Source organism: Oryzias melastigma, linkage group LG3 (assembly GCF_002922805.2).
Source record: "Oryzias melastigma strain HK-1 linkage group LG3, ASM292280v2, whole genome shotgun sequence".
Lineage (NCBI taxonomy): Eukaryota > Metazoa > Chordata > Actinopteri > Beloniformes > Adrianichthyidae > Oryzias > Oryzias melastigma.
The window spans coordinates 27,791,129-27,817,860 of NC_050514.1; the positions used below are offsets into that span (position 1 = coordinate 27,791,129).

The 26,732-nt window shown below is 36.3% G+C and overlaps 1 protein-coding gene across 3 annotated transcripts in view; it reads right to left on the reverse strand.

The window, feature by feature from the left end:
- The window catches only part of adcy7 (adenylate cyclase 7), a 67,074-nt gene that overhangs the window by 4,167 nt on the left and 36,175 nt on the right, over positions 1-26,732 (reverse strand). For 2 of the 3 annotated variants that reach the window (XM_024294935.2, XM_024294937.2), the window contains exons 3-24: positions 26,146-26,343; positions 25,048-25,212; positions 23,454-23,603; positions 20,325-20,485; positions 16,346-16,457; positions 16,020-16,147; positions 15,761-15,919; positions 14,070-14,202; positions 13,454-13,642; positions 13,322-13,365; positions 10,898-10,957; positions 9,978-10,055; positions 7,856-7,925; positions 7,660-7,757; positions 7,459-7,543; positions 5,508-5,645; positions 5,341-5,391; positions 3,756-3,952; positions 3,453-3,570; positions 3,207-3,365; positions 1,021-1,167; positions 749-856 (exon numbers count right to left, since the gene is read on the reverse strand). In XM_024294935.2, the coding sequence (XP_024150703.1) occupies positions 749-856; positions 1,021-1,167; positions 3,207-3,365; positions 3,453-3,570; positions 3,756-3,952; positions 5,341-5,391; positions 5,508-5,645; positions 7,459-7,543; positions 7,660-7,757; positions 7,856-7,925; positions 9,978-10,055; positions 10,898-10,957; positions 13,322-13,365; positions 13,454-13,642; positions 14,070-14,202; positions 15,761-15,919; positions 16,020-16,147; positions 16,346-16,457; positions 20,325-20,485; positions 23,454-23,603; positions 25,048-25,212; positions 26,146-26,343 (2,748 nt within the window). The remainder of the gene's footprint in view (positions 1-748; positions 857-1,020; positions 1,168-3,206; positions 3,366-3,452; positions 3,571-3,755; positions 3,953-5,340; positions 5,392-5,507; positions 5,646-7,458; positions 7,544-7,659; positions 7,758-7,855; positions 7,926-9,977; positions 10,056-10,897; positions 10,958-13,321; positions 13,366-13,453; positions 13,643-14,069; positions 14,203-15,760; positions 15,920-16,019; positions 16,148-16,345; positions 16,458-20,324; positions 20,486-23,453; positions 23,604-25,047; positions 25,213-26,145; positions 26,344-26,732) is intronic. The other variant, XM_024294938.2, reaches the window with a different exon arrangement.

Consider the following 26,732-nt stretch of genomic DNA (forward strand, 5'->3'; position numbering starts at 1 on the left):
CTAAAAAAATGAAAAAGCCTAAATTAGCAAAACAGCTAGCATGTAGCTGAAATATTAGCTAAACTCCAAAATAGCTTAAAAAATATTAGTAAAGGCCAAAATAGTCCAAAAAGCTAGCATAATGCTAATTTTTAAAACTTTAAAACCATAACTTTTTAACATAATTATGAATAGTAAAAAGGCAGGAATATTATTTCAGAATAAATTAACTTAAACCTTAAATAACTTTCAATATTTTACTCTCCATAAAAATGTATTTTGTCAAACTAAAGTTAAAATGAGCGCAAGATAACTTCAGTCCATGAATAACAAGAAAGTAAAATGATCTGGAGGGCCGGATAGAATTACCTGGAGGGCCGGATCCGGCCCTCGGGCCTTGACTGACACGTGCTTTATGCCAAAGCGTTTTTTTGTGACTATTTCTTAAATTTGATTAGATTGCAGGGTTCCTGCAAGGTCTCGCTAAGTGCAGAAATCTACTCTAAAGATTTGACCTCAAAGGTCATAAATTATGTGTTTATTCTAACCACAAAGACAATAAGATCAATCCATTCAGCTCCATCTATACCAAAAGTAGGAAATATTAGGATAAATCTTGAGGGCCACACAGAGATATAATCATAAACCTCAAACATGTGTGCCGACATTGACTCCTCATACTGTAAATGGTACATTTGAGCACGAGATGCTTCAGGTGGAGCTCCAGCCTCTCTGGGCTCAGATGGTCTAAACTCAGTCTGACCCTCACCTGATTGTTCTCCTGACCGGGCGCCCCGCTGAGGCCAGCGGCCGCCATGTAGGTGCTGCCAATTGTCTTGATCTTCTCCACACCGCTGAACTTTGGTTTGGACAGCAGCTGTGAGGTCACAGGAAAACAAAGAGACATCCACATGGAAACGCTGTCATTCCTAATATTTATTCCTGGGAACATGAACCCAGCCTCACTTCCTAAACTCTTATCTCAGAGAAGAATTTGGTAATGAAGAGAAGGATGGATCCCCTTCCCGTCTTTGTCCTGACCTCATCAAAGTCGGCGATGATCTCATTGAGCAGCCTCAGGCATTCCAGGCCCTCTTTGTTAATATCACACTCGGTGTAAAATTCTTTGAAATCCGGCACCGAGGCGAACATCACACACACGCAGTCATAGGACTTGTAGTAGAGGTCCTGTTGAAGCGGAAAGTCAAGAGAAAAGAGATAAGGATGGGTCGGTTTTTACCTCATGCAGCGTAAACTTTGACATGTTCCCACACTGTCGCCTCAAGCTTCACCATGAGGCAGCAGCAACTTTGGATTAGATCCTAAATGTTCTTATGATGAGCTGACGACCTCCAAGTTTAAACAACAGCTGGTTTCATGGCAGAATTGACATTTTTAGACTTTAATTCGCTGGAAAACAATAAAAACTCATATATATTCTAACTTTAAAGTCACCTCTTTATAGTGCTGCTATAACATAACATCATTTTTTATTATACAGTTGTGCTCATAAGTTTATACCCTGAAAAAAATTATTAATTCTATGCTACTTCTCAGAAAATCTAAATAACACAAAAATGTTTTTTTTTTACTCATAAATAGTGGTTGAATGAAACCATTTATGGCTAAACAGCAGTGTTCATACTTTTTTATAGAGATGGAAATCAGTTTAAAAATACTAATTAATTGATTGCAAACACGGGAAATAATTAATCACAATTTTTTTTCAGTTAGTGTCTGCCGACCACTTCTTATCCGCAAATCATCACAATAAAAAAATCCCACACAAAACTGCACATTTAGAATGTATATTTTTAATTAGCGCTATCAATTAATTAAAAACAAGTAATCAGATTAATCATAATTCTGTATTGTGATGAATCACAGTAATTGCAATTTTTTTTTGGGGGGGGGGGGTAAATTTGGCAATATTGGAACAAAAACAGGCCAGAGAGAAAACATTTTCTTAATTTTTATATCTAAAATCTTTTAATTTAATTTAATTTTATGCTAACCGTGAAGTATAATTTGTGTGTACAAAACTGGCTTGCAACCGTTAGAAACAAACCTGCAAAAAAAAAAAAAAAAAGTTCCGGTCACATAGCTCAAATGTTCTATATCAATGCACAGGCTGCTTTAAAACTACATTTTTCTTCATCTTTTGAACATAAACGAGCGGTAAGAGGTGAACTTCCTCTCTGAACTGATGCTTTATTTAACCTAACATGACAATCTGAATATGTATCCGTTTCCTTTACCGCTACAGTCGAGGATCAGCGGCGGGTTGTCGTGTTACCGTGACAATGCGCTGGACCATGGATCAAATAGTCCGCTTTTTGTTAAAAGGCAACATAAACCAAGAAAAATAGCAAGAAAAAAGTGACCATGTGGGATACACTCGACAAAGAGTTGAAGCCTGAACCGTCTGAGGCAAAGCGAAATTTATTTGTGAGGTGTAATTACGTTGCATTTCAGAGTGGTTCCATAATAATGAGGTGAGGAGACAGAGACGACCACTCCAGAACCTTCACTGTATTCTGTTAAAACCAATGACTTTTGTCCAAGTGTGTCCCATGTGCAACTTCGTGACAGTTTTCCTCCAGTATCTTCTGAAAATGGGCTGCATTCGTCCTGACATCAATTTTGACCAAATTTCAAGTGTCTTTGTCGCTCACACATCCCCAAACCATCACCGATCCATCTCCGTGTTTCACAGTAGGAATAGTGTTATTCTCATCATAAGCCTTATTGACTCTTCTCCAAATGTTTATGGTTGGGCAAAAAGTTAAATGTTAAATCACTCTAAATGACTGTGGTCCAGAAGTTTGGAGGTTTGTCTCTGTATTGTTTTTGTGTATTGTAAGAGAGATATTTTGTGGCATTTGTGCAAAAAACGTCACTCATTTTTCTTCATTGATCACAGGAAAATGAGTCACAGGTGAGGATGTTTACCTTTAGCTGTCAATCAAACCCTTCAGGAACAAAACCATCCGGGTATCTGAACTTTTGGATAGGTTTATTTGAGAAGTTTCTGTTGTAATTATGATTTGAAAAGGATAAAGTGAATTTTTGGACAAAAATGTGTTTCACCCAACCACGAAAGAAAATATATTTTTGTGTTGTCATTCATATTCTATAGAAAATGACCAAGAAATAGTTGTTTCTTCCAGGGAATGTAAACTATAAAGGTGATACAGGGAAAATCAAGAAGTCTGCAGGACTTTTACCTCGTTCTTCTTGTTCTCCCCGACAAACAGCGTCGCCACGTGGGCTGGAAGTACGTTCTCCAACAGGAGGCGGTTCAGGTTCTCCCTGGTCTCAATCTCATCCTGCTCGGTGCGGTTCTTATACTTCAGCAGGAAGTCCTGGCGAAAGCAGTACTCGTTCTGGAAGGCAAAGACGATGAAAGAAGCTGGTAAAAAGTGGGTTTAAAAATGCTGAAATGTGAGGAAGGTGGGGGAATGTTTCCATACCTGCTGTGAGATGATGAGCATGGTAATCAGGAACAGCGTGATGTAAATGCAGCTCATGTACTGGGGGTGTTTAACGAGCCCTATGCAGCTCAGGAGGTCCATAAAATCATCTCCCCTACTGCAGAAAAACAAGCATTTCTCTATCATTTTACATGCACTTTGAGCCTTCTAAATATCTGCATTAATCAGTAAAAAAAATACAGCTGCATTTAAAATAATTCAATGTTTGCATGTTTCTGGTTTATCGGTGAAAATGGAGGAAACAGCATATCAGCAGGAAATACTTTCTACGTTGGGTCCCACCTGCTGCCATTACAGCTGCTGTTGATCTGAGCGTGAAGGGCGTCTCCGTAAGCCTTGAAGAGATCCTTACTGCTGCTGAAGATGATGATGTAGTACGTGGTGGAGGCCAAGGTGAGGAAGAGCACTTTGAGCTCGAAGCTCACGCGGAGGAACACTCCACAGGCGATGAGCGAGAGGATGCAGCAGTAAACGGAGTACTGCAAGGCATGAAAAATACGTCTGATATGTAAAACTGCAGAATTAAAGGAATGTTTTTTCTACACAAAAATAACAAGAATGTTGGTAAAATAAAATAAAAATTCTTCAAAGAAATTGTGTTTTTGGTTTTCATGCGGACTGGAAAAATAATTTGCCGTGTAACGAGACACAGAGAAGCATGTAAGAGACGTTTTCAGAGATTTTAAAATGAACGTTCTAAGAAATTAACAGTTGGACTATTTTATCCTGTTTGATAAAACAATCATTGCTTTACATTTGTCTGTGGCTCATCAGACGCTGCATTCCTAGTTTGTTAGTTTAAACTGTAAAAAATGAAGTATTGTATCAATTAACAAAAGCTCTGTAATTTGTTATATTCAAAAATATTACTTTTTATGAAGTTAAATGTGTAAGTTGATTAAACCATCAACTCAAAATTGTAATTCAATGAAAAATGATAATTTTACATGTAACAAATTTCAGAACCTTAGTTAAAGTCCCTCAATGACAATTTTTCTTATTAAAAAAAACATTCTCAGTAGTGTTTTAATTATGATTTTGACAATGTTAACCAAAATCCCACAACCTAAATGTCTTAAAAAGTCATTTTTCATGTTGATCTGAAGCCTCTGGTTCCAAAATATCTTCTGAGGGGGCGTGGCAAAAATGAATTGATTTCTTTTTACATTTGTTCTCTTTTATCATAAAAAATGCCACACATACATGTTAAAACTCAAAAACATGATTTTCAGAGAGGAGACTTTAATTAATAGATTTTTAAACTTTTTTCAGTGAGTTCAGACTGAGAAAACTCAGAACCGGAGCCTAGTGCGATTGGAAACAAACCAAGACCCCCTTGAAAGACAGGTTAGAGACCAGTTCGTTCCTGGTTCTGGACCACGGTCCGCTTGGGTATATTCAGACTGAACATTTGTTCTGGATTATTGGGGGGAAACAAACTCTGGTTCACTTGAACCAAACCAAATGTGTTCAGTCTGAATACAGCCTAACATGTTCTTGTATCACGTTTCTGATGATGGAGAACATTTTTTAAGGATTTCTGGGTAATTCTTTGTTCAAATCATTGTGAATCAGGAGCTGACATTTAAAGAGCTCCACTTCATTCTGATGCATCCACTTGTAGACGACTTCATCCATGTGTGTTTTTCTTGTCTAGATCAAAACTGTACGACTGGATAAATTGCTCACTGTAAGCTAGCAGGAGAGCATGTAAACAGAGAGTTCCCAGTTATGGGTGACGGGAAGGGGGGATGGGCTACTCCAAACCAACTTAGAGGCAAATTTCTGATTAACTACGGTCGCTCTGCAGAAACTATGTCAATCATCTTTTGATTTCATCAAATAGGTAATTAAAAACATGACTCACAGGTAGATAGAAGAGATCAGAGTCTTCTTTCTCACTCCTGTGAATAAAACACTGGAGAGTTGGAAGAAAAAAAAAACGTGAGTGACAAGCAACCGCAGGACATTGTGCTTTGAAGTCTGGTATGGCATCTATGAAGTGTTCCTCAGCTTTAAATAGTACAGCCGTACCATGTTGAACACCGCCAAGATAATGATGACCGCAGTCGTGACGGTAGCCAGAGGCAGACGCACGCACGGCCGCTTAACCACCGCCTCCGACACAGCTGGCAGCCACTGACACTGAGACAGTTTCTCTGGAAAGAAGCGCTGCAGACGTTCAGAAGGGAAAAAGAGTTTAGAGTTTATCTGGCCGTACAGTCAGCCGTCCACAGACACAACACGAGGGTGACTAACAGCTGACGGCGAGCGCGGCGGGAATCCATCAAAGAGGAGGTCAAGCCCGTCATCAGACAGCTGAGGAAGGCGGCAGAACTTTGAATAGAGCCGAGCGCGTTTCTATTCTCACAGAGGTTAAACCTTTTAAAGGAAAAATGTAAACTATTCATTCACCACGCGCACTCGAGTAAACTCTACCCTCATCTTTCATGTCAACTGTCTGTGTGACCTCTGATGATACTGTCATGTTCTACTATTTGTACCTACATTGAAATTCACTTATTTGTGTGTCTATGCATCATTTCAGAAGCAATTCTGAGAATGTTTTTATTAAAATAGCCAAAATTATTCAAAGAAAAAAGGAAGGAAGTTGAAAAACTGGAAGAAAACTGCCAAACTCAAATTTACAGTATGCCTGTGGGCATAAAAACATGCCTTTTTTCCATCTCAGACCATCATGTGACTCATTTGCTTTTCTGAAAATCAGGACAGTATAATGAGGTCTGACAGTAAACCTAATTACCAAAAAAAAAAAAAAAAAAAAGAAGGGCCGTGAATGTTAATGTGGACCATTAATAGAACATAATTAATTCAGCACAGCTGTGACATCAATGTGATAAAACTCAGTGTAAAATAAAGTTGAACTTTTTTTAACATTCTGTGATTGGGATTTTATTAAACTAAAACATATTTAATTACACTTATTTGTAGTTTTTGGGAAAAAGCGATGTTTTATTTTAATAAATGAGGAAAAGAACGAACGTCAGTCTGATGGCTGTGATGCAGAAGTGCCCCCGCTATGGGGGGTGAGCTCTAGGGTATTAGAAATCCATAGAGGAAATCAATCATTATTTTATTTTGGGATGGAACCTACATGAATTTTCCACAATAACAAGCACAGGCGGTGGTCCACAAAAGTCCCGCCCACTAATGTCGCGGGAGGCGAACAGTTCAAAATGGGCAGGCGCACCCCCACCTATGTAAATTCCAGTCGAGCCGACCAGAAATTCAACTTGATCAAACTTTTCACAAAAAAAATATATATATATTATTTTTCACAAGCACAATAAAGAACATTTATGATCAAAAAGAAAAAGCTAAAAAAAAAAAGAAAAAGAGAAAAAGAAAAAAATTACAGGAAAAATGTCAAACAGACATCAGTGAGAAATTCTTATTTTTTGGGCTGCCTGGTGTGACTTTAGCCGCGATTTTTTTTTTATATTTTCATTGAAAAACATGATTAGTTTGTTCACACAATTTATTCTTGTTGTTGTTGTGCTTTTTTATAAAATTACACCAAAAACTTTCATTCTATGTTGTTAAAACAAATGAATCCCATTTTTCCAGATGGAATTTTCAATTTTTGCATGATTTTATGTCTTGTGTGTGAATTAAACATAGAAAAATGACAAAATAAAGGTAGAGTCGCATAATAGGGGTGTGGTGATTAAAACGAAATCAAATTGAAAATACAGAAAATTCTAAAGTAGAAAAAAACTGAGTTATATAGGTTCCAAAGGGTTCAAATATAAATGTCCTAAATGTAAAATTTTGTGTGTGATTTCATGTTATGATTATTTGTAGATTATAAGTGGCTGGCAAATACTGTAACTGGAAAAAAAAAATCAATGGTGATTAATCACAAATAATTTTTCCTGGATTTGCAATTATTTAGTTAATTTTTTTTAATCGATTACCAGCCCTAAAAAAAAGTAGATGCTGAAAAATGTGGCTTCCTACTGACCTGAATGTGACCTGCGAAACAGATGGCCAGGGTCAGCATCAGCACACAAAGCAGCACTCCAAATGACATCCCCAGCGTCTGTCGACTGACACAAACAAAGCCAGAGCTCGTCAACTCACTGTCATTCCGTACCTGCAGCTTTCATCTTTAAAGTTTCATTTTACAAACAAGCTTTTTGGGGTGAAGTTAGATAGTACTCACTTGTTTGTGACCAGCATCTGAATCAGAAAGATGCAGAGGAAAATGAAGGTTGCACAGCTAACATAGTGTTTGAACATCGGCAAATCCAGGGCTCGGTACTTTGAGTGGGAATAAAAAAAAAATAGAAAACATGAGTGGACGGCTCTCACTGTGCAAAAACTGCAGAGCATTTTAAGCCTCCTCATATCAAACCAACCTGTTTTTCCAGGTCTTTCTTTGGAAACCACAGAGCTAAACTTCCACTCTCTTCAGATTTCGACCACTGCCTACACAGACAAGAAGAAAGACGTTAAAAAAAGGGGGATTTATACAAGCTATGATTATTGCACGGCCAGAAGTATAAATAAAAAATCTCACTTCCTGCATACAAACTCCTGCACAGGAAGGATATAAACATTTCTGGTTTGTGGTCCACAGTCTGAGCTGGAGTTTGGTACGTTTGCCCCAAGATCTGGAACATCTGTACTGTTTGGCGGGAGGTTGAATCAGAAGTGGATCACAGAGGGCATAAAAAGGCGGCAGCACGCTGAGCCAATGCTTAATGTAATTGCTTGACAGCAGCTTGGCCACAACTTCAAAAGACGGCTGAGGGAGTGCAGCTGATTTCACATTGATTGTGTTCAATTTTTAAGAAAATTGAGTGTTAGTTTCACAGCATTCCAAAATCTGCACAAGCACAATGTTCCCAACAGTTTTTTAGTATATCCTGCAGGTTTAGATGACGTCAAACATTTATTTTATAAAGTTAAGGTTCTAATTTCCTCTGTGCTAAAGCAGCGTGATGTCCCTGGGCCTTGACTGAGTGACGCAGCACAAGTTTGCAGCTGTTTCATGATAAAAGTATGAAAAATTGTTTTGAATCACTTCTTAAAAGTAAAGCGAAGGGACTCTCTGAGAAGTTTGTGGTTTTCACACTCAAAAAGTTAATTTTGTGCTAAAATTTTAGCAAAAATCTTTAACAAACAATTACAAAGCTAAGCTAACAAAACAAACACAAAACAAAGGTTCACTTTAGACCCTTTTTTCAGTGTAGATCAGGAGAGGGTCGCATTCCTGTTTGTTTTCTACTATATCCTGCTCTGCCATATCCTAATTGGCTGGACACACCTGATGGTAATCAGACACAAGACGGGCACAGAAATCTGGAACTCATGCTGACACACCCGCTCTTGAGGCCTGGGCTATGTCCAAATTCACTCACTACTTGCTATAGAATAGAATAGAATGAGAAGAATAGAATAGAATAGAATAGAATAGAATAGAATAGAATAGAATAAAAAATAGAAAATCCCTTTGGAAATCTTCAGGGAAATTCAGGTACCAGCGTCCATACAGCACACAAATGGAGTAAAATAACAAAATAAAGTAAAATGGACTGAATATAAAGTAAAATACACTGAATATAGCTAAATAATAGTGCACTATATAGTGCATTTACCACTTGTAGCTCTGTCCGAATTCCAAAATCGAGTGTCCTAGAAATTTCCCAGAAGACTGTGCAAAAAACTAGTGTGCATCAATGCTTACTACATTGGCAAAAATAGACTACAATGCACGAGAACGATTTTTGCAAAAACAAAAAAAGTGTTTAAATGTAATTTATTTCATCCTCAGAACACAGTGGATTCATAAATAGACGTTATAAAATGTTCGTATTTGATTAGATTTTCACTTTGTGACATCATATCTGCAAACATAAAAAAGTAGTGAGCATGGTGTCCAATTTTCTTTTAAATTCAGGGGATTCGATAGCCTCACTATAAAGCTTTTTAGTAGTTAGGGAGTATGGAGGGAATTCAGACATAGCTCTGGAGTTCCTCACCCCTGATCTAAACTCAGCTAAATCAGCAATGTGGCTGTAAAACTTAAAGGCAACCAAACACGACCTTATCTGTGAACGAAAATGTTCTTTAAATCCACTCCAGAAGCATCACAAGGCACTGATTTGACCCGTTATCAATTTTCAAAGTTCAGAGCTCCTATTTTTCCAAAGATGACAGCGTCGTATTTCAGCTCTTTTTAGAGCTTCCTACATTTTTAGGAAACTCTCTTTTCAATCTGTTTTTTTGTTATTTTAATTTAAAGATTTAATTTTTCAAAGGAGCATCTTCTGATCCATCTTGTACACTAAACACTAAATCTCCACTCTACGAGCTGACATGTAAAATAATACAAATTATTACATGTTTTCAGCAAGAAAAAGATTAAAAAATGTTCCCAATGAGGCAAACATTTCCGCAAACTAAGACAGATAAATTGTATATATTCTTTTACACACTTGCATAAACAATCCAACAAAAATATCCAGATAGACGTACTTGCTGCTGAGCTCATCTATGGTGGTGGTCATCTCATTGTGCAGCTCCTCATCAAACTTGCTCTTCTGGGATTTGTTCCTGAACCAGAGAGCAGAGACACAATTAGGCCCAGGCAGCCACAGACTCAGGAAACAAAGCCTGATTGGAGAAGATGCTGCAGAACCTGATGAGGTCACGCAGGTTCCCCTGCTTCGTTTGCTGTGGGGTCACCTCAGGTAATGGCAACGTTTGAGCATTAGTGAGGAAAGAAAAATATTGTTTGTGCCCGTGAGACGGGGGGTTTAGAGAGAAAGTGCTGGATGCATGACGCCGTGTGTTAGACAGTCCCTGTGGGATTCATTTGGGAGTGCTTTTGCCGTGCTTCTGCTTGGAAACCCCTCCTCAGCCAGGAAGGAAACACTCACACAGACACACGCAGAGATGCACACAGTCGGTGATTAGTGTTAATAGGAGCAGGTCAGTCCACTAAACGGAGGCAGAGGTTTTGAAGATCACGCGTTACGCCGTTACAAACAGTGAGAAATGAGAAACGACGTCTCTGCCCACTCGTCAGGTTAGTGTTGGGATAGAAGATCCTCCACCAAGGCAGCAGTTCTCACCCTGAATATCAAGATTTCTGGCAGTGCTGATGAGGAATCAACGTAAACAGATAAGACTTGTGTTTGTTACACTGGAATGTCATCTCTTGCTTTGTAAATCATTCTTCATCATTAACATTCTCTGAATAATACCTTCAGGCATACTAAACAAATAGATAAAAAGAAGGAATATGTTCCAACAGTGCACCACCATGCTGGAGTTTACACAAGCCTCAATGAGCCATTCCCCATTAGCTTTGTTTTTGTTGAGGGGAGCGATAAGCTAAAAGGGTTGAGAACTACTGCGCAGACAGGGACGAGGACCGAGAGAGCCCCACTCACTTAGAGCTGCCGAACGGAGGATTGGGTAAGGAGAACGGCTCTTCGAGAGACTCGTCAATGCTGCCGGGGTCCAACATTAAGACACAAACACACAAACTTGTCACAAGAGAGCACCGGGGAGCCGATGAACACAAAAATGATGAGAACGGTGGCAGAGGGAAACAAGGCCGACCGATACTTTTAATCAAGATTCATTGAGAATGAGCTCACACATGTATATTTAATGCTTCTGTAGGCTGAATCCACGAACAGAATAAGATGTTTCTGTGGTTAAACCACACTTTGGTAAAAGACTGAAAAAAGTAATCCTCAAAACTATCATAATTTTTATATAAAAATAGTATATTTTTAGTTAAAATTTTTATAGGTTTCCACTTTAGTTGTAGTGATTCTCCTGCTCCTTTCAGTATGATTTTTGGCACGTAAAAACTCTTTTAGCAATCTTGATATCAAACATTCAGCTTGTTCAGGACATTACGCTTGTATTTTTGTTGTTGTAAACTTTACAGCTTTTGAAATATTGAGCAAAATATGCCCCATAGCAAATGAATGAAAAAGTCTTAAAATTAAAAAATTTTAAGAAGATTAGCAACACGCCTTTAAATATATCATTGGGCTATGGTTTCATATTTCATAGTAATTTTCAAAAATTTGGAGTTTACCTAATATTTGATACCTATTTTATACCTAGCTTTTCTGGCTAATTTGGCATCTAATGAAGTTTTTATAGGCTAATTTAGAGTCTAGCTTATAATTTAGCAACATGCTAATGTTTTTGGCTAATATGTTATCTGAGGTTTCATATTCTACAACATTTTCGATAACATTTTTGCCAAACTCTAGCTTACCGAAGAATTTTAGGCTATTTTGGAGGTTAGTTATGTTAGCTAGTATTTAGGCAACAAGCTAGCTTTTATGGCAAATTTGTTTTTGGGATAATTTGGAGTATTGCTCATATTTAAGCAACACACCAAATATTTTTGAAAAATTGGAATGCAAGGATTTTTAAGCAACTACAAAATTTTAGGAAATTGAGGTCAACTTCAGTGTTAATTATAGTTTTTTCCAGTAATTTCCTGTTTTTTTATTTTTTATTTTTTTAGCGAATTAAGCATTTTGCAAATAGCTTTTACATTTTCAGCAAATCCCTTAATCAATTAAAGTAAAAGCCTTATCATTTGTAGCAAAAAGCTTCAGTATCATTAGTGACTACTGTCAGCAAAAAAAATCATTCATATAGCAGTTTGTATCACAGATAATGCAACTTTTCTAGTTTCTATTTATACTTAGGGGAAATACACTTATGAAAATGGTGGTTTTAAAATATTTTTGTGGTATTTTTCTGATGATGTATCTGAATATTTCACATTGTTTTAAATCAGGAGGAGATGAAAAATGCTGTAGGAAGAAGCTTGATGCAGTGACATAAAAACATACAACGGCAAGTTACAAGCTCCCTACGTGATCTATTCTGATGATCCGCTTGTATTCAAATAGATCCATGTAAGTCTTTGTTTTTCTCATTTGAACTGGTACCTGGATCCAATTGTACGGCTGGATAGCTACAATATTGTTCAGCATTTTTGTTGAACCTGTAATGTTAGTTTGGGGGGATGTAAGCAAGTGGAGAGTGAAAACAGATGGATGATGAGAAGTCCTCGCCAAAAATTCCGCCAACATTTTTTTTTTTTTTTGACAAAAAATGGCGTATTCATTATAAAAAATAAAAAATAAAAACACTGGGAAGGATTTGAAAATAGATCAAAAGTTGATCATAGTGGGTCTTTAAATTTGACTCATCTATCATTTTATGTTTCATTATGTTGAGTGCAGGAAATTATGAGGATTCAAGGCACTTTTGTGTATTTTATAATCTCATTTTTGTTTGTTTTAAGCCTATAAAAACACTCTGTGTTACTGTTGTATGTGAAGTGCATTTTAAATAAAGTTTGATTTGATATTTGAAAACTTAAAAATCCTTTTATTCAAATAGAGAAAAATAAATGGAATTATTTATATTTTCCTGTCAAATCTAGGCTTCCAGATAATGACTTTGCTCTTCAGTGCTGTGCAAAAAGACACAAATTCAAAGTAAACACAAGTGTCTACATGCATTAACATGCACTTTTCCAAAAATGTAATGACCAGAGGATAATTAAAAAGGATAACGACCTTGTAAATGCTTTCATGTGCCAAATTCAAATCACAGCTAATGGAAAGCGATGCAGAGATGATGCACTTATCTTATATGGACAGATGGCAAACGAGCGGCAGCAAATGTTGAGCCAAATAATCGACTTTTCTGAGGCATTACTTATTAAATGAATGCAGAGAGTGGTTATGTGCATGAATCTGTGTGAGAACTCTCAAAGCTGCAGCTTTATGTTCAGTTTGTTACAAGCAAATAACATCTTTCAGTCTCACCTTTCAGTGAGGTGGGATCCGTGAGCTGGACGCAGAGGAATATCCTGGAAAAATGAAATTTGACATTTTTAACTGCAAAAAGAGGACATGGTTTTAAAATTATTAGCAAAAAAAGGTCCCAACGCGTCTTACCCTCTGACGTAGTTTGCCATTAACGATGGCGTCCGTGGGAAAACCCTCTCGGCTCTGAAGATGTGCAAAGGGTTTGACGGCGCCCCAGGACTCAAGGTAGCGAGTCATCCGGACAGAGGCTCTCATCTTCAGACCGTCGTTCACTCGAGGTTTGGGAGCATTTCGGGTGTTCAGCGATGAATCCTTGGACTGGAAAAGTATTAGGGCAACATTTTTGACTGTAAATAGTTTAAGGTGGAATTTGAAGTAAAATCACAAAGGTCGTTACGGAGCATTCAGAGGCAGAAAAACACACAAATGTCTTTTTCAAAGTAAGATTTAAAGTTAGACGAACACTAATAAATATTTTTTCTTTTTTTTTTCAATCAAAACCTGTGCTTTATGATTAACTAGCTCCATCCAGTAAGGTGGAAGCATTTTGGTTTTTTTTATGCTTTAACCCCAAAAATAGTCTGTTTTTAATGTCTCTTCATACTATAAGACAATTTATTGTTATGAAAAAGACGCATATTTTTTGCTGTGAAACAGTGATTTTAAATAATATATTTTTTTTTTCATTTTTAAGGGCTGTAATATTTAGAGCAATAAAAGACAAAGAAGAAGAAAAAGTGCTCACCCTTGGATCGATGACGAGGTACGTCTTGATTTTCAGCTCATTGAGGTAAGAGTCTCTGAGGTGACCGTTACCTTCTTCCACTTCGTAAGCCTTGTTCAAGTGCTTCAGAGTTGCTTCTGTGATATGAACTCGACTGGTTCAGAGAGGAAAAGAAAGGTTTGGTAAAGTATATGCACACTGATTCATCTACGGTATTAAAGAATTTAAAATTCCCTAAAAGTCTTTCATAAATCAACTTAAACAACTCTAGTAAAAGAATTTGTTACATATTTGGTTTCATAAAAATCTTTCACTGTATTGGCTTTTGAAACATAATGTGTGCAAATCTAAGATAATTAAAATGTTTTGATTATTATTAAGTTTATATCACATTTTGACACCACAAATACAATATAAGATTTCCTAAAACATCCCTAATCTGTTATTTAACCGAACAAAATGTCTGTTTTATCAATAGTTTCCTGGATTTTGTAACAACTTCTGGTAAAAATTAGTAATGCCTAATATAAAAACTTGAAACATTATTTGATGAACATGCACACATATTTACGGAGGGGTAAAAAAGTATCCCTGATTCTGCTCGTTTTTCATCTTAAAAAGATGAGAGAATTCAGAAATGTTCATCATAAATTCTCTTCAACTGTGAGAGACGGAAACTGAAAAAGGACTCAAATGACATTATATGAGATATAATGTATTTATAAAATGAAGCTAAAAACAAACAAAACAAAAGGCTTGTTACTTCTTATCTGTTATCTGTATTAATCTCACCTGGTTAAACTGGTTATCGGTATAAAAGAAATCTGTCCACACCCTTAAACCGTTAAAATATGTTTACACCGCCCTAAACAAAACGTGTTCAATTCCAATGAAAAGTCTATTTAAATGTGCACAAATACATGTTTCTGGTTTCACTTTGCACGTTTCTATGACCATTTTCTGACTCTACACATGGCCATCGAACGAGCATTATTACTTAAACTTAAGGACATCAGGTACAAGACTGTCCACAAGGATGTTGGTGAGAAGAGATCAACTGTTGGAGCAATTATTAGAAGATCACTGACAAACTCCCTTAAAATGGAGCTCCATATAAGATGATAAAAAGCAATTTGACGTTCTGGAGTGTCCTCGTTCCAAAAAATAATCTGTGGAGGGAGTTGAAAGTCCTCAAACATCATTGCTGTTGAGAAGATCTGCATGGAAGAATGGACCAAAATAGGAGCTGCAGTGCAAACCTTGTGAAGACCTGACAACCAGGATTACATTTCAAAATATTGAGGTGAACTCCAGTTATTAACCAAATACTTAGATTATACAAAAAAAATCATTAAAAAAAAATGATAGTGTAATTTCCATGATTCTTTTGTTTCTTCTATTGTCTTTGACATTATAGACCTTGCATCTTTTTAAGTAGAACAATTTGAAGAATCAGAGACTGGGATACTTTTTTTAAACTGTATGAATACATTCAACTGCAAATATTAAGATAGTTTAAAGCCATTTTTGGTACTAACTTGATTATCCAGTTTTAATAATTATAATAATAAACCAGCTTTAATCTTCAAAATCAAATTATTTTACAAAATATGTGATTCTTTTGTGTACAGAGAGCAAAACAAAAATTTTTATGTTAGATTTATAAATATTTAAAACATATTCCAAAAAAAAAAAAAGTCTAGTCTTTTTACCCTGGGAGGCCTCCAGACTCCATGTGATTGGCCAGAGTCACGTCATGTGACCACACATCAAACTGCCACTTTCTGAGGCCGATCACACCACAGAGCACGTTTCCTGAGTGAACCCCCACTCTCATGTTGATGTCTACTCCTGTGGCGTCCCGCACCTGTCTGAAAAATTCACCAGCAACAGTTAAGTTTAGTGATATTAGCAGACAACTGGATACAAAAACCGTTCATGGTCATGATATGTTTGATTCGCATGACCCACTTGATAGCTTCACACATGTCCAGGCCCATTTTGACACAGTTTTTGGCATGCCTCGGCAGCGACACCGGCAGCCCCGACACACAGTAGTAGCAGTCCCCCAAGATCTTAATTCTCATGCATTCATTTTCCTGAAAAGATAAAAAAACAACCAAATTAAGAAAAAATCATAGCTAAAGCATAAAACACTAAGACAATACTCAGAGCAGCAACAGTCGTCTAGGATTCATTCCTTAACTTAACTGAATAATGTAAAACATTTTTACCATTTTGGGACAAAACTCAGGATATCCAACAGAAAAATAGCAGATTTAGAAGATTTACCTTACCTTAGCAATTTGATCAAACTTGCCAAACAGTTCATTGAGCATAATTACAAGCTCCTTGGGAGAACAGTCACTCGCCAAACGGGTGAAGCCAACAATGTCAGCATAAAGGATACTGAAACACAAGGATTTCATTCAACATTTCAGACAGAATAGGACACTAGATGTGTTGCAAATTTCATACATTTTATGTTTTATGCTTCAATATCTATGTTTTTGGTGTTTTTAACATGTTCTTGTGGCCTTTTACTCACTATGGAGGACAAATATATATGAAAAAAACCTTAAAATTGCATTTCTGAGCATTTCTTTTCTTGCAAGAGCAAAAAATGTCTAATCAAGAAAGAGAAAACCACATATAAGTCACACTTTTAGAAGAAAAGTCTGACGTTTTAGAACAAATCCGCCAAGCCCAGTGTAGCTAAAAAAGAGAAAAAAATTAAGAAATACAAGAATAATAATCTTTTGATCTGTAAAAGAAAAATATCAAAGTTCAAGAGGAAAACAATCAGATTCTCTTCTATGTTTGTTTTGGACGATTCTTCTTCTGCCACTGTCAGTAACAAATACTTCAGATGCAGCGCCCTCTAGCGGTTGTTAGAGGAAACAACTGCTAAAAGACGCAGGTGTTTACTGGGAAAATCAACAAATATATAACCCTTTTGAAGTATTTAAAAAAAACACACACACAAATAAGTCACTCTGAGTGTAAGTTGTATCCCTGGATAAACAGAAAAAAACTGTGACTTATACTCCAGAAAATACAGTAATTGTGACAAGATATATTTTATAAAGAGTAAAATCTTTTAGGATGTTTAGAAGTTTCTTTTTTATATAAAATGACAAACAAGTAAAAGACATTTGAAGGTTTTTTCTCTTAGCATTTGCTTAATTTCTAACTTGTATGATTTTGATAGAATATATTCTTATAGAGAGCAAAATATTGAAAGTTATTTAAGGTTTAAGTTGATTTATTCTGCAATAATATTCCTGTCTGTTTTTATCCGTATTTATTTTTTAAAAAAGTCGCGATTTTAAAGCTTAAAAGTTTTAGTGAGTTTTTCTATGTGTTTAATACATTTTTGTCCTGTTCGGCCTGAAACCTACAGCGTGTTTAAGGATTGAGCTCGACACCCCTGCAGAACAGGGTTATGGTGCCGGTCTGGTCCGTGTCCTGGTATCGGTTCGCATCCCGGAGGTTGGGGACTCCTGATTTAAGGGGAATAGCCATCACATCCGATAAACAAAGAGTTGGGGACACCCAAAACGGCAAAAAGTGACGTGGAGGGAGCCCGAACCATATGACAAGTTGGAAGTGAGAATGCATTGGATGGGAAGTGGGGCGGGGTCGCTTCATGCCAACAGTCCCAACCACAACTCAGAGGTGGATTTTTAAGGAACTATGTCCTAAAAATTGTCACTTATTAAATAATAATAATAATTTCAGTGAAAAATGTCATAATAATAATTAAAAAAAACACTAAGAACGCTTTTAAAATAGATAGATGATCAGAGTGGGTCTGTAATTTGAATAAACATTGACTGCTGAGGCTTTTTTGTAAATCTTCTCCGGTCCACACTATGATAAACGGTCACCTTTCAGGTAAAACCAACCGACTCGTCTCTCATTAACCTTCAGTCCCCTTAATAACTGACTGATTAAGAGCTATGAGGTTCATCTGGTTCAGCGCTGAGACAGAGAGTGTCATTAATAGCCATTAGCTATCCACATGCTGGAGAGTGATCTCCTAATTTGACCTTTCGGAGACCCCACACAACAGAAAAAGTGTCTTTTGGCAAACGTCAAAGCCAAAGCCAGCTCCTGGGGCTGTTTCTAAAGGGACTGGTCTCAGGATGAACTTTAAACTTCAGCATAACTTGATAATGAACTCAGATAATCTGTCAGTAGCTGCTTGATGAAGTACAGCGTGATCTGACGCATTTACTTTTGGGAATTCTCTCTGATAAGAGCTCAAATCATTTTTTTTCAAAAGCATTAGTTGCCTTCGCAACAAACTGGAAGTAAGCAAAAACATGACAAACGTTCTGTTCAAATGTACTGCATGTCTGATATCATGACCCACAAAGTACATGGAGATTGTAAAAAAAGGATGCATGGTTCAGTGGAGCTGCTTACAGCTCAACAACCCAGCAGAGGAACACAGATGCTGCAAAATCTCCTCCTGTTCAACCGTCTGACGAAAAACGGCCAGGTGCTTTGTCAGACTGCCAGCACAGCTAACCACTGTTTTGACTGTAGTAATAACAGGGAGAGAGCGAGAAGCCCCGCCCATCCGTCAACACCCTCTCATGAAACCAAAGAGAACACGAGCAGTCCGGTCACCAACGTCTACTTATCACTAAATTTATAGAACATATACACAGAGATTTGCAGAAAATTCCCTAGATAAAAGAGATCAAGTTAACAGCAGATTTTTTCTTTACTTTTGTTTTGGAATCCATGTAAATTACTACCTTAAAGACCCACTTAGAGGAAATAAAGATGTTTTTTAATATGTTTATGTATATATGTAGATACATAAAAATGAAGAAATTGAGGTTAAAATAATCAGGATCAGACATAAAAATTCAGTTTTTTTAACATTTAAAGCAGAAATTCTCCCTGCTCCAAGCTTTAATCAAAGGGGGGAGGCAGGGTGGGCTTACTTCTTTGAATTATGATTTTTTTTTTTCAGCTGACCTTTATTTATCCAGGAAGGACATATTAAGAACAACATTCTTATTTACAACTGGCAAAAGCTATGAGTTTTTGAGAAAGAAAGGAATGAGTTCACAAAAACAAGAAAATAAATTGAACAGAATCAGAAAAAAAAATCTGAAAATATAAAACCCTAAAGTCATTGTGTGACTTAACTTTAAAATAGTCTTTAAGATGGAAATTGAAAGTGTTCAATCTGAGAGTTTTTCTCAGACTCTGGCTGCAGCAGATTGAAAAGACAAGAGAGGAGTTTGATTTTGGGATGAACAAAATCAGTTTATCAGAGCAGATGGAGAAAGATCCAGCAGAGTTTTATAAATTAACAGTAGCCAATCAATGTTTCAACGTGTGAATAACAAAGTTCAATTTACCGATGAGTAAAACGTACAGTGGTTTACTTAAAATTAAAACTTTAAGAATTTCTAATGAGCTACTGCCGCTCTGCAGAAACTATGTCCTCCAAAACAAATTAAAAGATAACTTTAAATGCTTTTACAATATATGGAAAAGTGATTTGAGTGAGACTTAAATTAATGTTGCTTCATTTATTAATAGATTTTGGCTAAAAACTGCATAATAACAATTAAAAGACCACTAAGAAACACTTTTTAAACAGATCGAACACGCTAAAAACCTCAAAAGACTTTGAAATATACTTATATTTGATATGAAAAATCTTGGAGTTGGAGTTAAACCAACCTAATGCTTTTGTCCTGTGACAAACAGCTGCTATGTCATAAAATGAAGACACGCGAATATGAATCTGGTGAATTCCATATCGTCATAAATCATCTCTCAACGATTAGTTTTTGAAGCCTCTCTTATTTTTGCATGACACGCAAGTTGAGAAAGTTACTCATGAGGACATTTCTTTGCATAATTTAATACTGTGTTGACACGTTAAAGCTTAAAAAATAAATAATGACTGATATAGCAGTGAATTGTGAGCACCAGATGCAATAAATTATGTTGAAAGATTACTTTTTAACAACATCCTCCCTTTGTTATGTTCATAGGAAATCCATCAAGGTCAGTCCCTGCATCATCACTGGAGACTTTTCCATTAAAAGGCAATAATTATTTAAGACAAAAATAAAAGGTAGTTAGTGTTAGTAATTACATTTAATAATTTTAGTTCTTTTTCCACTCATATGGGAAATAAAAAAAAAAAATCTAAGTTTTTCAGTAATGCAGATTAAGATTTAAGTCATTTTTTTAAACTTGGAATCACAAGTTTGGATCTGGTATTTAAAGTGTTTTTACCTGACATTTTCGTGCCTCTTAACATAAAGGCTGTGAAAGTTGTTGTCTTTGACCAGTCGCTGCTGCTCTTCTTTGTCTTTACAGTCCTGCAAGCGCTCCATTATAGCCAGTTTCATCTTCATGGAAATGTAGACGGGAAGCACAGACTGCAGCAGGTTCTCCTGCAGAAACAATCACACAGCAGGTATTGATAAATTTGATTAAAAAAAAAACTTTTTTAGGAGATTATAAAAAAAACCTTTTTCCTGAACAGTTATCATTGCCAAAAGAATCAAAGTAACAGGGTGGAGTTGTTTTCATGCTCCGCCTGGGTGGAGATGGGTTTTAATTTTCAACATTAAAGTTGGTCTGCCACACTAGCCAGAGGCCTGGTCGAGGATTAAAGCATATTGTCTGAAATACAGAAGAACTCTGAAAAAACAACTTGAAGGAGGATCAGGGGCCGCTTACCTTACTAGAACTTGTGGTTATCTATTACAAAATCAATGGATTATGTGAAGTAAACCTTAAAACTAATTAAAAGAAAACTTTTTTTATGCTTTGCAGGTTTTTCCATCTTTAGTGGAGAAGTTTAGTGATCATTTTTGCTTAATTTATCTTTGTTTGAGGTAAAATAATTGTAATAAAGAAAGGTGACAACAATTCTGTTCCATTTTAAATTAAATTCATTTATGATTTCAGTTAAAAAAACTGATTATATTTTAAATTTTTTATTCTGAAACCAATTATGATTATTTTGGATAGTGATTTAAATTAAAGAGTAAAACAGTGACATTTTGATTTTTTACCAAAAAAAAAAACCTAATGAAAAAGTTTTTGCCAAAATAATACAAAAACTATTCATTGATTTAGGAAACCATTACTGCAATTTTAACGGAAAATTGATTGGATTAAATTAAAAGATTCCAACCAAACAGATTTGGATCCAATCAAAAATATATGGTTTGCTATAGTTTAGCAGTGATAGTAAAAACTAATTAGGAGAGAAAATGTGCTGACAGAACCGTTGTCATCTTTATTATTCAGGCCTTTTGAATGAGTGATTAGACTAAAAAGCATTTTTTCTGATCACATGTGGCAGCTAAAATAAAAAAATCACTTAATAAACCCCCATAAAATAGACATTTAAGGTTTGAGTCTATGGAGGAAAAGTAACTATTACCCAGATAAAGTGACATTCACAAGAGAATTAATGCATTAGAAAAGCGGCTTTTCTAATTGGGTATTTACTGAGATTTTTTTGGTTGTTTTGGAGTTCAGCTTATATTTCAGCTACATGCTAACATTTTAGGCTAATTTGGGCTTTTTTTAGGCTAATTTGACATTTAGGCTAATATTTTAATATCAATTTCAGCATCCTCAGCTATCAGCACTAGCATCTTCAGGGGTCAATTTCAGCTTACAGCATTTCACAGGTAATACTATATATCTAGTTCAGGGGTCGGCAACCTTTAACATGTAAAGAGCCATTTTAATTTGATTTCTCACTGACCACCACACAGTAGGAGCCACACACCTTCAGAAAAATAAGAGTTTGTATTTATGCTACTGTTATTTGTATGAGAAATATAAATAAACTATTATTTTTGGGCATAATTAAAGCAAACTTTAAGAGAAATCAGATTTACGAAACAATATGAAACAGTTTATAACTTTTACCAGAGGTTAACAAGACTCCCTTTCAAAATAAAAGACTTCCTGTGTCACATAAAATGATCTCGGTTGAGCAAATCTAGTGGTAGGTAGTGTAATGCTATGAAAAGGTTCACTATTGAAATGCCAATATGGCGTCATACTTTACGCATGCAAAAAGCTAGCGTAGCAAATAGCCTATTTATCTCGTAGTTTACGCCACACTCGAGTGGTTGGTAAGGTGCATGTACTGACCCCTTGCTGACCTGCAGGATGCACAGAAGTGCTCACACAATTTAAACTCTGATTGTCTAATCTCTACACAGCCCAGCTGCAAAGAAGAGGTGCGCAAGAAGCATAATCTTATCACACGAACAAGCTTTGGAGGGGCTGAGAAAATATAATTGATAAAAAAAAAGAAAATCTCTCTGACACACCTGCAGCTACTTTATTCCTACTTACCCCAACATGTCGTTTAAGTGTTTCCTAAGACTTGTCGCCTGTAGCATACCCGTAGAAAAGAATGTGCATAACCATCAGCGCCTTACATGGTGCAATCTTGAGAGCCAATTTCCACCCATAAGGGCAATCTCACCTTGAGCAATAACTGAATTTTTTATGCTAGCGTGTGTACTATAATATTGTACACATGTACAAAATGCATACAACAAAAATCACTTAAACTCCTTGTGAAATATAATTAAATTCTTAAACCATAGCAACTAAACACAGCAGGAGACTCAATTTTAATTCAGTTTAGCTAATTTAGTTTAATACGATTTTAAAGAAAAGTCTGTTTTTTCTCGTCCTCCTAAAATACATTTCAAGGGAAGACGCTGGGCTTTTCTTGCCCATTTTCTGTGGAACACCGTGTGAGTTTCCAACATTTAGCTCTTTGACAGACTGTAGACCACACAGCTTTTACTTGCAGCCCCAGTTCAAACACAACAGGAGCCCTAAATGTTAACGATAATGTCATTCCTTTCTCTCCTGCTAGGCAACACTGACGGTTCCCGTCAGCGTGCTTTATGTCTCGGGTAGAGCAAAGCCACGACTAAATGGCAAAACAGCTTTTAAAAAAGCTTCAGAAGCTGTACAGACGAGCCTAATTTTAAAAGCATCACAGGAAAATGCAGTCAGGGAGAGATTTGTTAGTCCCAATGAGGCATCAAAGAGAAAGTCACAATGAGGAAAATGAAAGACTAGCATGGAGATAACAATCACTGATGAGCCATTTTCATCATTCGTCCGCACTGTTTGTCTCTTTTTAGCGACGTTTTTACAATTTGCCAAACTGCAGGGAAATAGTTCTCCTCTTGAGAAAGTACACAGCAAGTTCTTTAGAAAGAGAATGCTGCTGAACAACTCCTAGCTTACATAAGCCACAATAAAAGCCTTTGGAAACTCTATGCCGTCTCCTTTCAAGAGAAAACGCATCTATTCAACTGGAAATGCAACTGATAGACAACTTTTTCAAGGCCGCTGTATTATCCAAACCTGTTGTCTCTTTTCTATCTCCAGCTTCATCCGCATGCTCAGGCACCTCAGAGTATCTTGAAAAGTCTGCCGCAAAGTTTTCTCCATCAGGACCTTATGAAAGGCTCCCACAGCGCTGCCACAGAGGAACACCACGGCATTGGACAGCAGCTGGAGAGACACAAAGAGATGTGATGCAAACACGAGCAGACATTTATTATCTAAAACACTTTATTTAATATTCTTAATTTCAATCAGAAAGGCTTTACATGTACTGTTTATCCAAGAAAACTGTGTTTTTAACATGTTCTTGTGGTACTTTTCTAATGATGGAGGACATATATAAAGAAATTTAAGCTTAAAATAGAATTTCTGAGTATTTCTTTATTCAAATTGTTGTGAATCAGGAGCAGACGAAAAAATGCACGTAGTGAAGTGACATAGAAAATTTAAGGATCTTATAGATATCCTAATTTAAATGTCAAGGTATAATATTATAAACAAAGTTTTTATGTTTTTTTTATTAAATATGATTATATTAAAGGAGTGGGTCATTTAAAATAAATGTCTCTAGGACTTCTTCTGATTCAGCATCCACTGGATTATGGGAAAACGTTTCGAGGAATTGGCTGCTGCAGAATTCCCACTAATAATTCATGTTTGTAAAGCTCTCGAAGAGTTTAAACTTAAATGAGGTTTCAGCTCTCCTTAACTCCATTTGGGCGCTCCAATCCTCTGAACAGCATCAGATGCGAGTTTCAAGATCAAAACACATAAATGTGCTCTTGCCGTCACAGATCTAAAACTCTAGGAGTCCCTTCACACATGCTCACATTTTATGTTTCTTACATCTAAAGACTCTTTTATTCTCTCTGGATTTTAACTCGCTGTAGCTTCATGATACATTACTTACATTTATTTTAAATTATGTTTTAAGTTTATTTTTCTACACTATATATTGTGCCTGTGGGCTTAAAATAACTTGTTTATCTGGGAAACACTGTTTGTTTTTGAGTGGTTTATAAATAAAGTTAACTTGATAGATTGAATCTTTCAGATGAGAGAATGAAAATTGGCCCTTTTTTAACTCATAACTCTGAAAGTGGCACATTTAAACAGATGAAAATATAAAAATATTTCTTGTTTATCTCAAAGGTTGATGGATAAAAACATTTTCTCCAGGTCACAGAAAACAAAAAGATGGTTTATTTGAAAAACTGCAGCTACAGCATCAGAAAATTAGAGGTTAACCTAAAGGAAAATTTGTGGGAATTTTTGATTTCAACATAATAAATATTCAACTAGTAACAAAATAGTATTAAAAATATATTGTAATTTTAAAACTTTTTATTGCAAAATTTCCAAACATTATTTAAGCTTTTTTTTTTTTTTTTACAAGGGGCAAAGGGAATAGTTTTAATCTAAATTTCTTGCTACTTTTATTTATCTGTTTTTATTTTAAAGCACTTGGGCTGCTAATATCATGAAAAGCACTTTTTATAAATCAAGTTTGCTTCAATTTAGAATTAGAGCCTTATTTAATGTTAATGTACCAAAACGTTCATCCAAGAAAACAGAAATTGAACAAAAAGCATGTGGGTTTTTACTGCTTTACCTGGTTGGTAAGATAACTGTTGGATTCAGAACTGTAGGTTGTGAGGCGCAGAGTGAGTACCAAAATGTGAGACAGGGAGGAGATGGCACTCAGCACCACAGCGTACCACAACTGGAACGGCAGCATGGTGTAAACTGTGAAGATGATGAAGAGGAAGAAAGGCACCTGAGAAAATAGAGAGAAAGACGTGAAAATTACTGCAGATCGTCACAGACAGAAATGTAAAAACAGCCAAAATGACTGGGAAACCACTGAAAATATTGATCGGATCTTAACTTTTTGGTGTTTTTAGCTTGTTCTTGTGCAATTTTAGTATTGTTGGAGGAAATTTTGCTTAAAAATGAATATTTGAGCATTTATTTATTCAAACTGTTGGGAATCATGAGCACATAAAAAACATTTAAAGTATGACTTTTTTTTTTTTTTTTAATGTTGTGTTTCAAATATGATTATAAAGTTTATAACCAAAATCCCACAACCTAAGTGTCTTAAAAAGCATTTTTTCATGTCGATCTGAAGCCTATGTTTCTAAAATCTCCTCTGAGGGGGCGTGGTCACATCAAAAAGCTCCGTGGAGTCTGGTGGAGATTTTCCAGCGTTCTCAGTCCTGCAAGTATTGTATGAAACTCACTTAAGTGACGGATGTTTGACCACAAAAATGCAAACGGCGGCTCATTTGATTGCAGTCAATGTGAAGATACCATCTTCTCTTCTCCAGAACCTGAACTAGACACGCTAGCCGGAACAGATAAGGAGTTTAGTGCATGTGCAGCAGAGCTGTTGATGGAAAGAAGATTGTTAATTCCACCAGAGTCCGTCTGTGACAGTTTGATTAACAACGATTTAGAAGGAGAAATACTCAGAAATGCAAAAATGAAACGATTTCTTATTATATTTGTTCTCTTTCATAATGTTGCATAAACATGTTAAAAACTAAAAAAAAAAACGGGATTTTGGGGCATTTTTGGCTAAAAACTGCATAATTATAATTAAAAGAGCTCCAGAAACGCTTTTAAAATAGATTAAAAGATGATCGGAGTGGGTCCTTAAGAAGTAAATGGTTGCAACCCAAATTATTTTTTTTAAAAAGCGAAGTACCTGGTCCCAGGGCATGACGATGGGGCTGCTGAACACAAAGGTGTACCCTAAGATGAGATGAGTGGCCCAGACCACCAGGCCCAGCAGAAGCCTCCATCGCTGTGAGAGCAGCTCCGTGCACACCAGCACAAACACCACCAAGAACACGCCCAGGCTGCCGCTCACCACGCTCACAAAGGCACAGTGCTGCCCCGCACGCTGCACCACCGACAAGAGGGGAGAATGAACACACATTATACACTGCCATCAAGACTTGTGTAGTCTTTTTTGTGTGTTTGTGTACACCCAGTTTGACCTTTTTGCATCTGCTGTGTGAGCTGCCCACACAGTGGTATTTAAAAGTGTTAATTGAAGTCATTATAAAAAAAAAAAAGAAAAAAAAGTGTCAGCTTTAATAGATGACAGCTGACAGTTTCACAAAGCGGTTTTAAAGGCATAAAAAATAAACTGTCAACAGAGAGATGGCAGCAGAAACATACTGTATATACATGGATATTATTTTTTTTAAAAGGTATTATCTCTGGTTATAGAGCACGTAAACACAAATGTGGTTGTTAAGTTTTGTTCCTTTCATTTGTCCTTCGGTC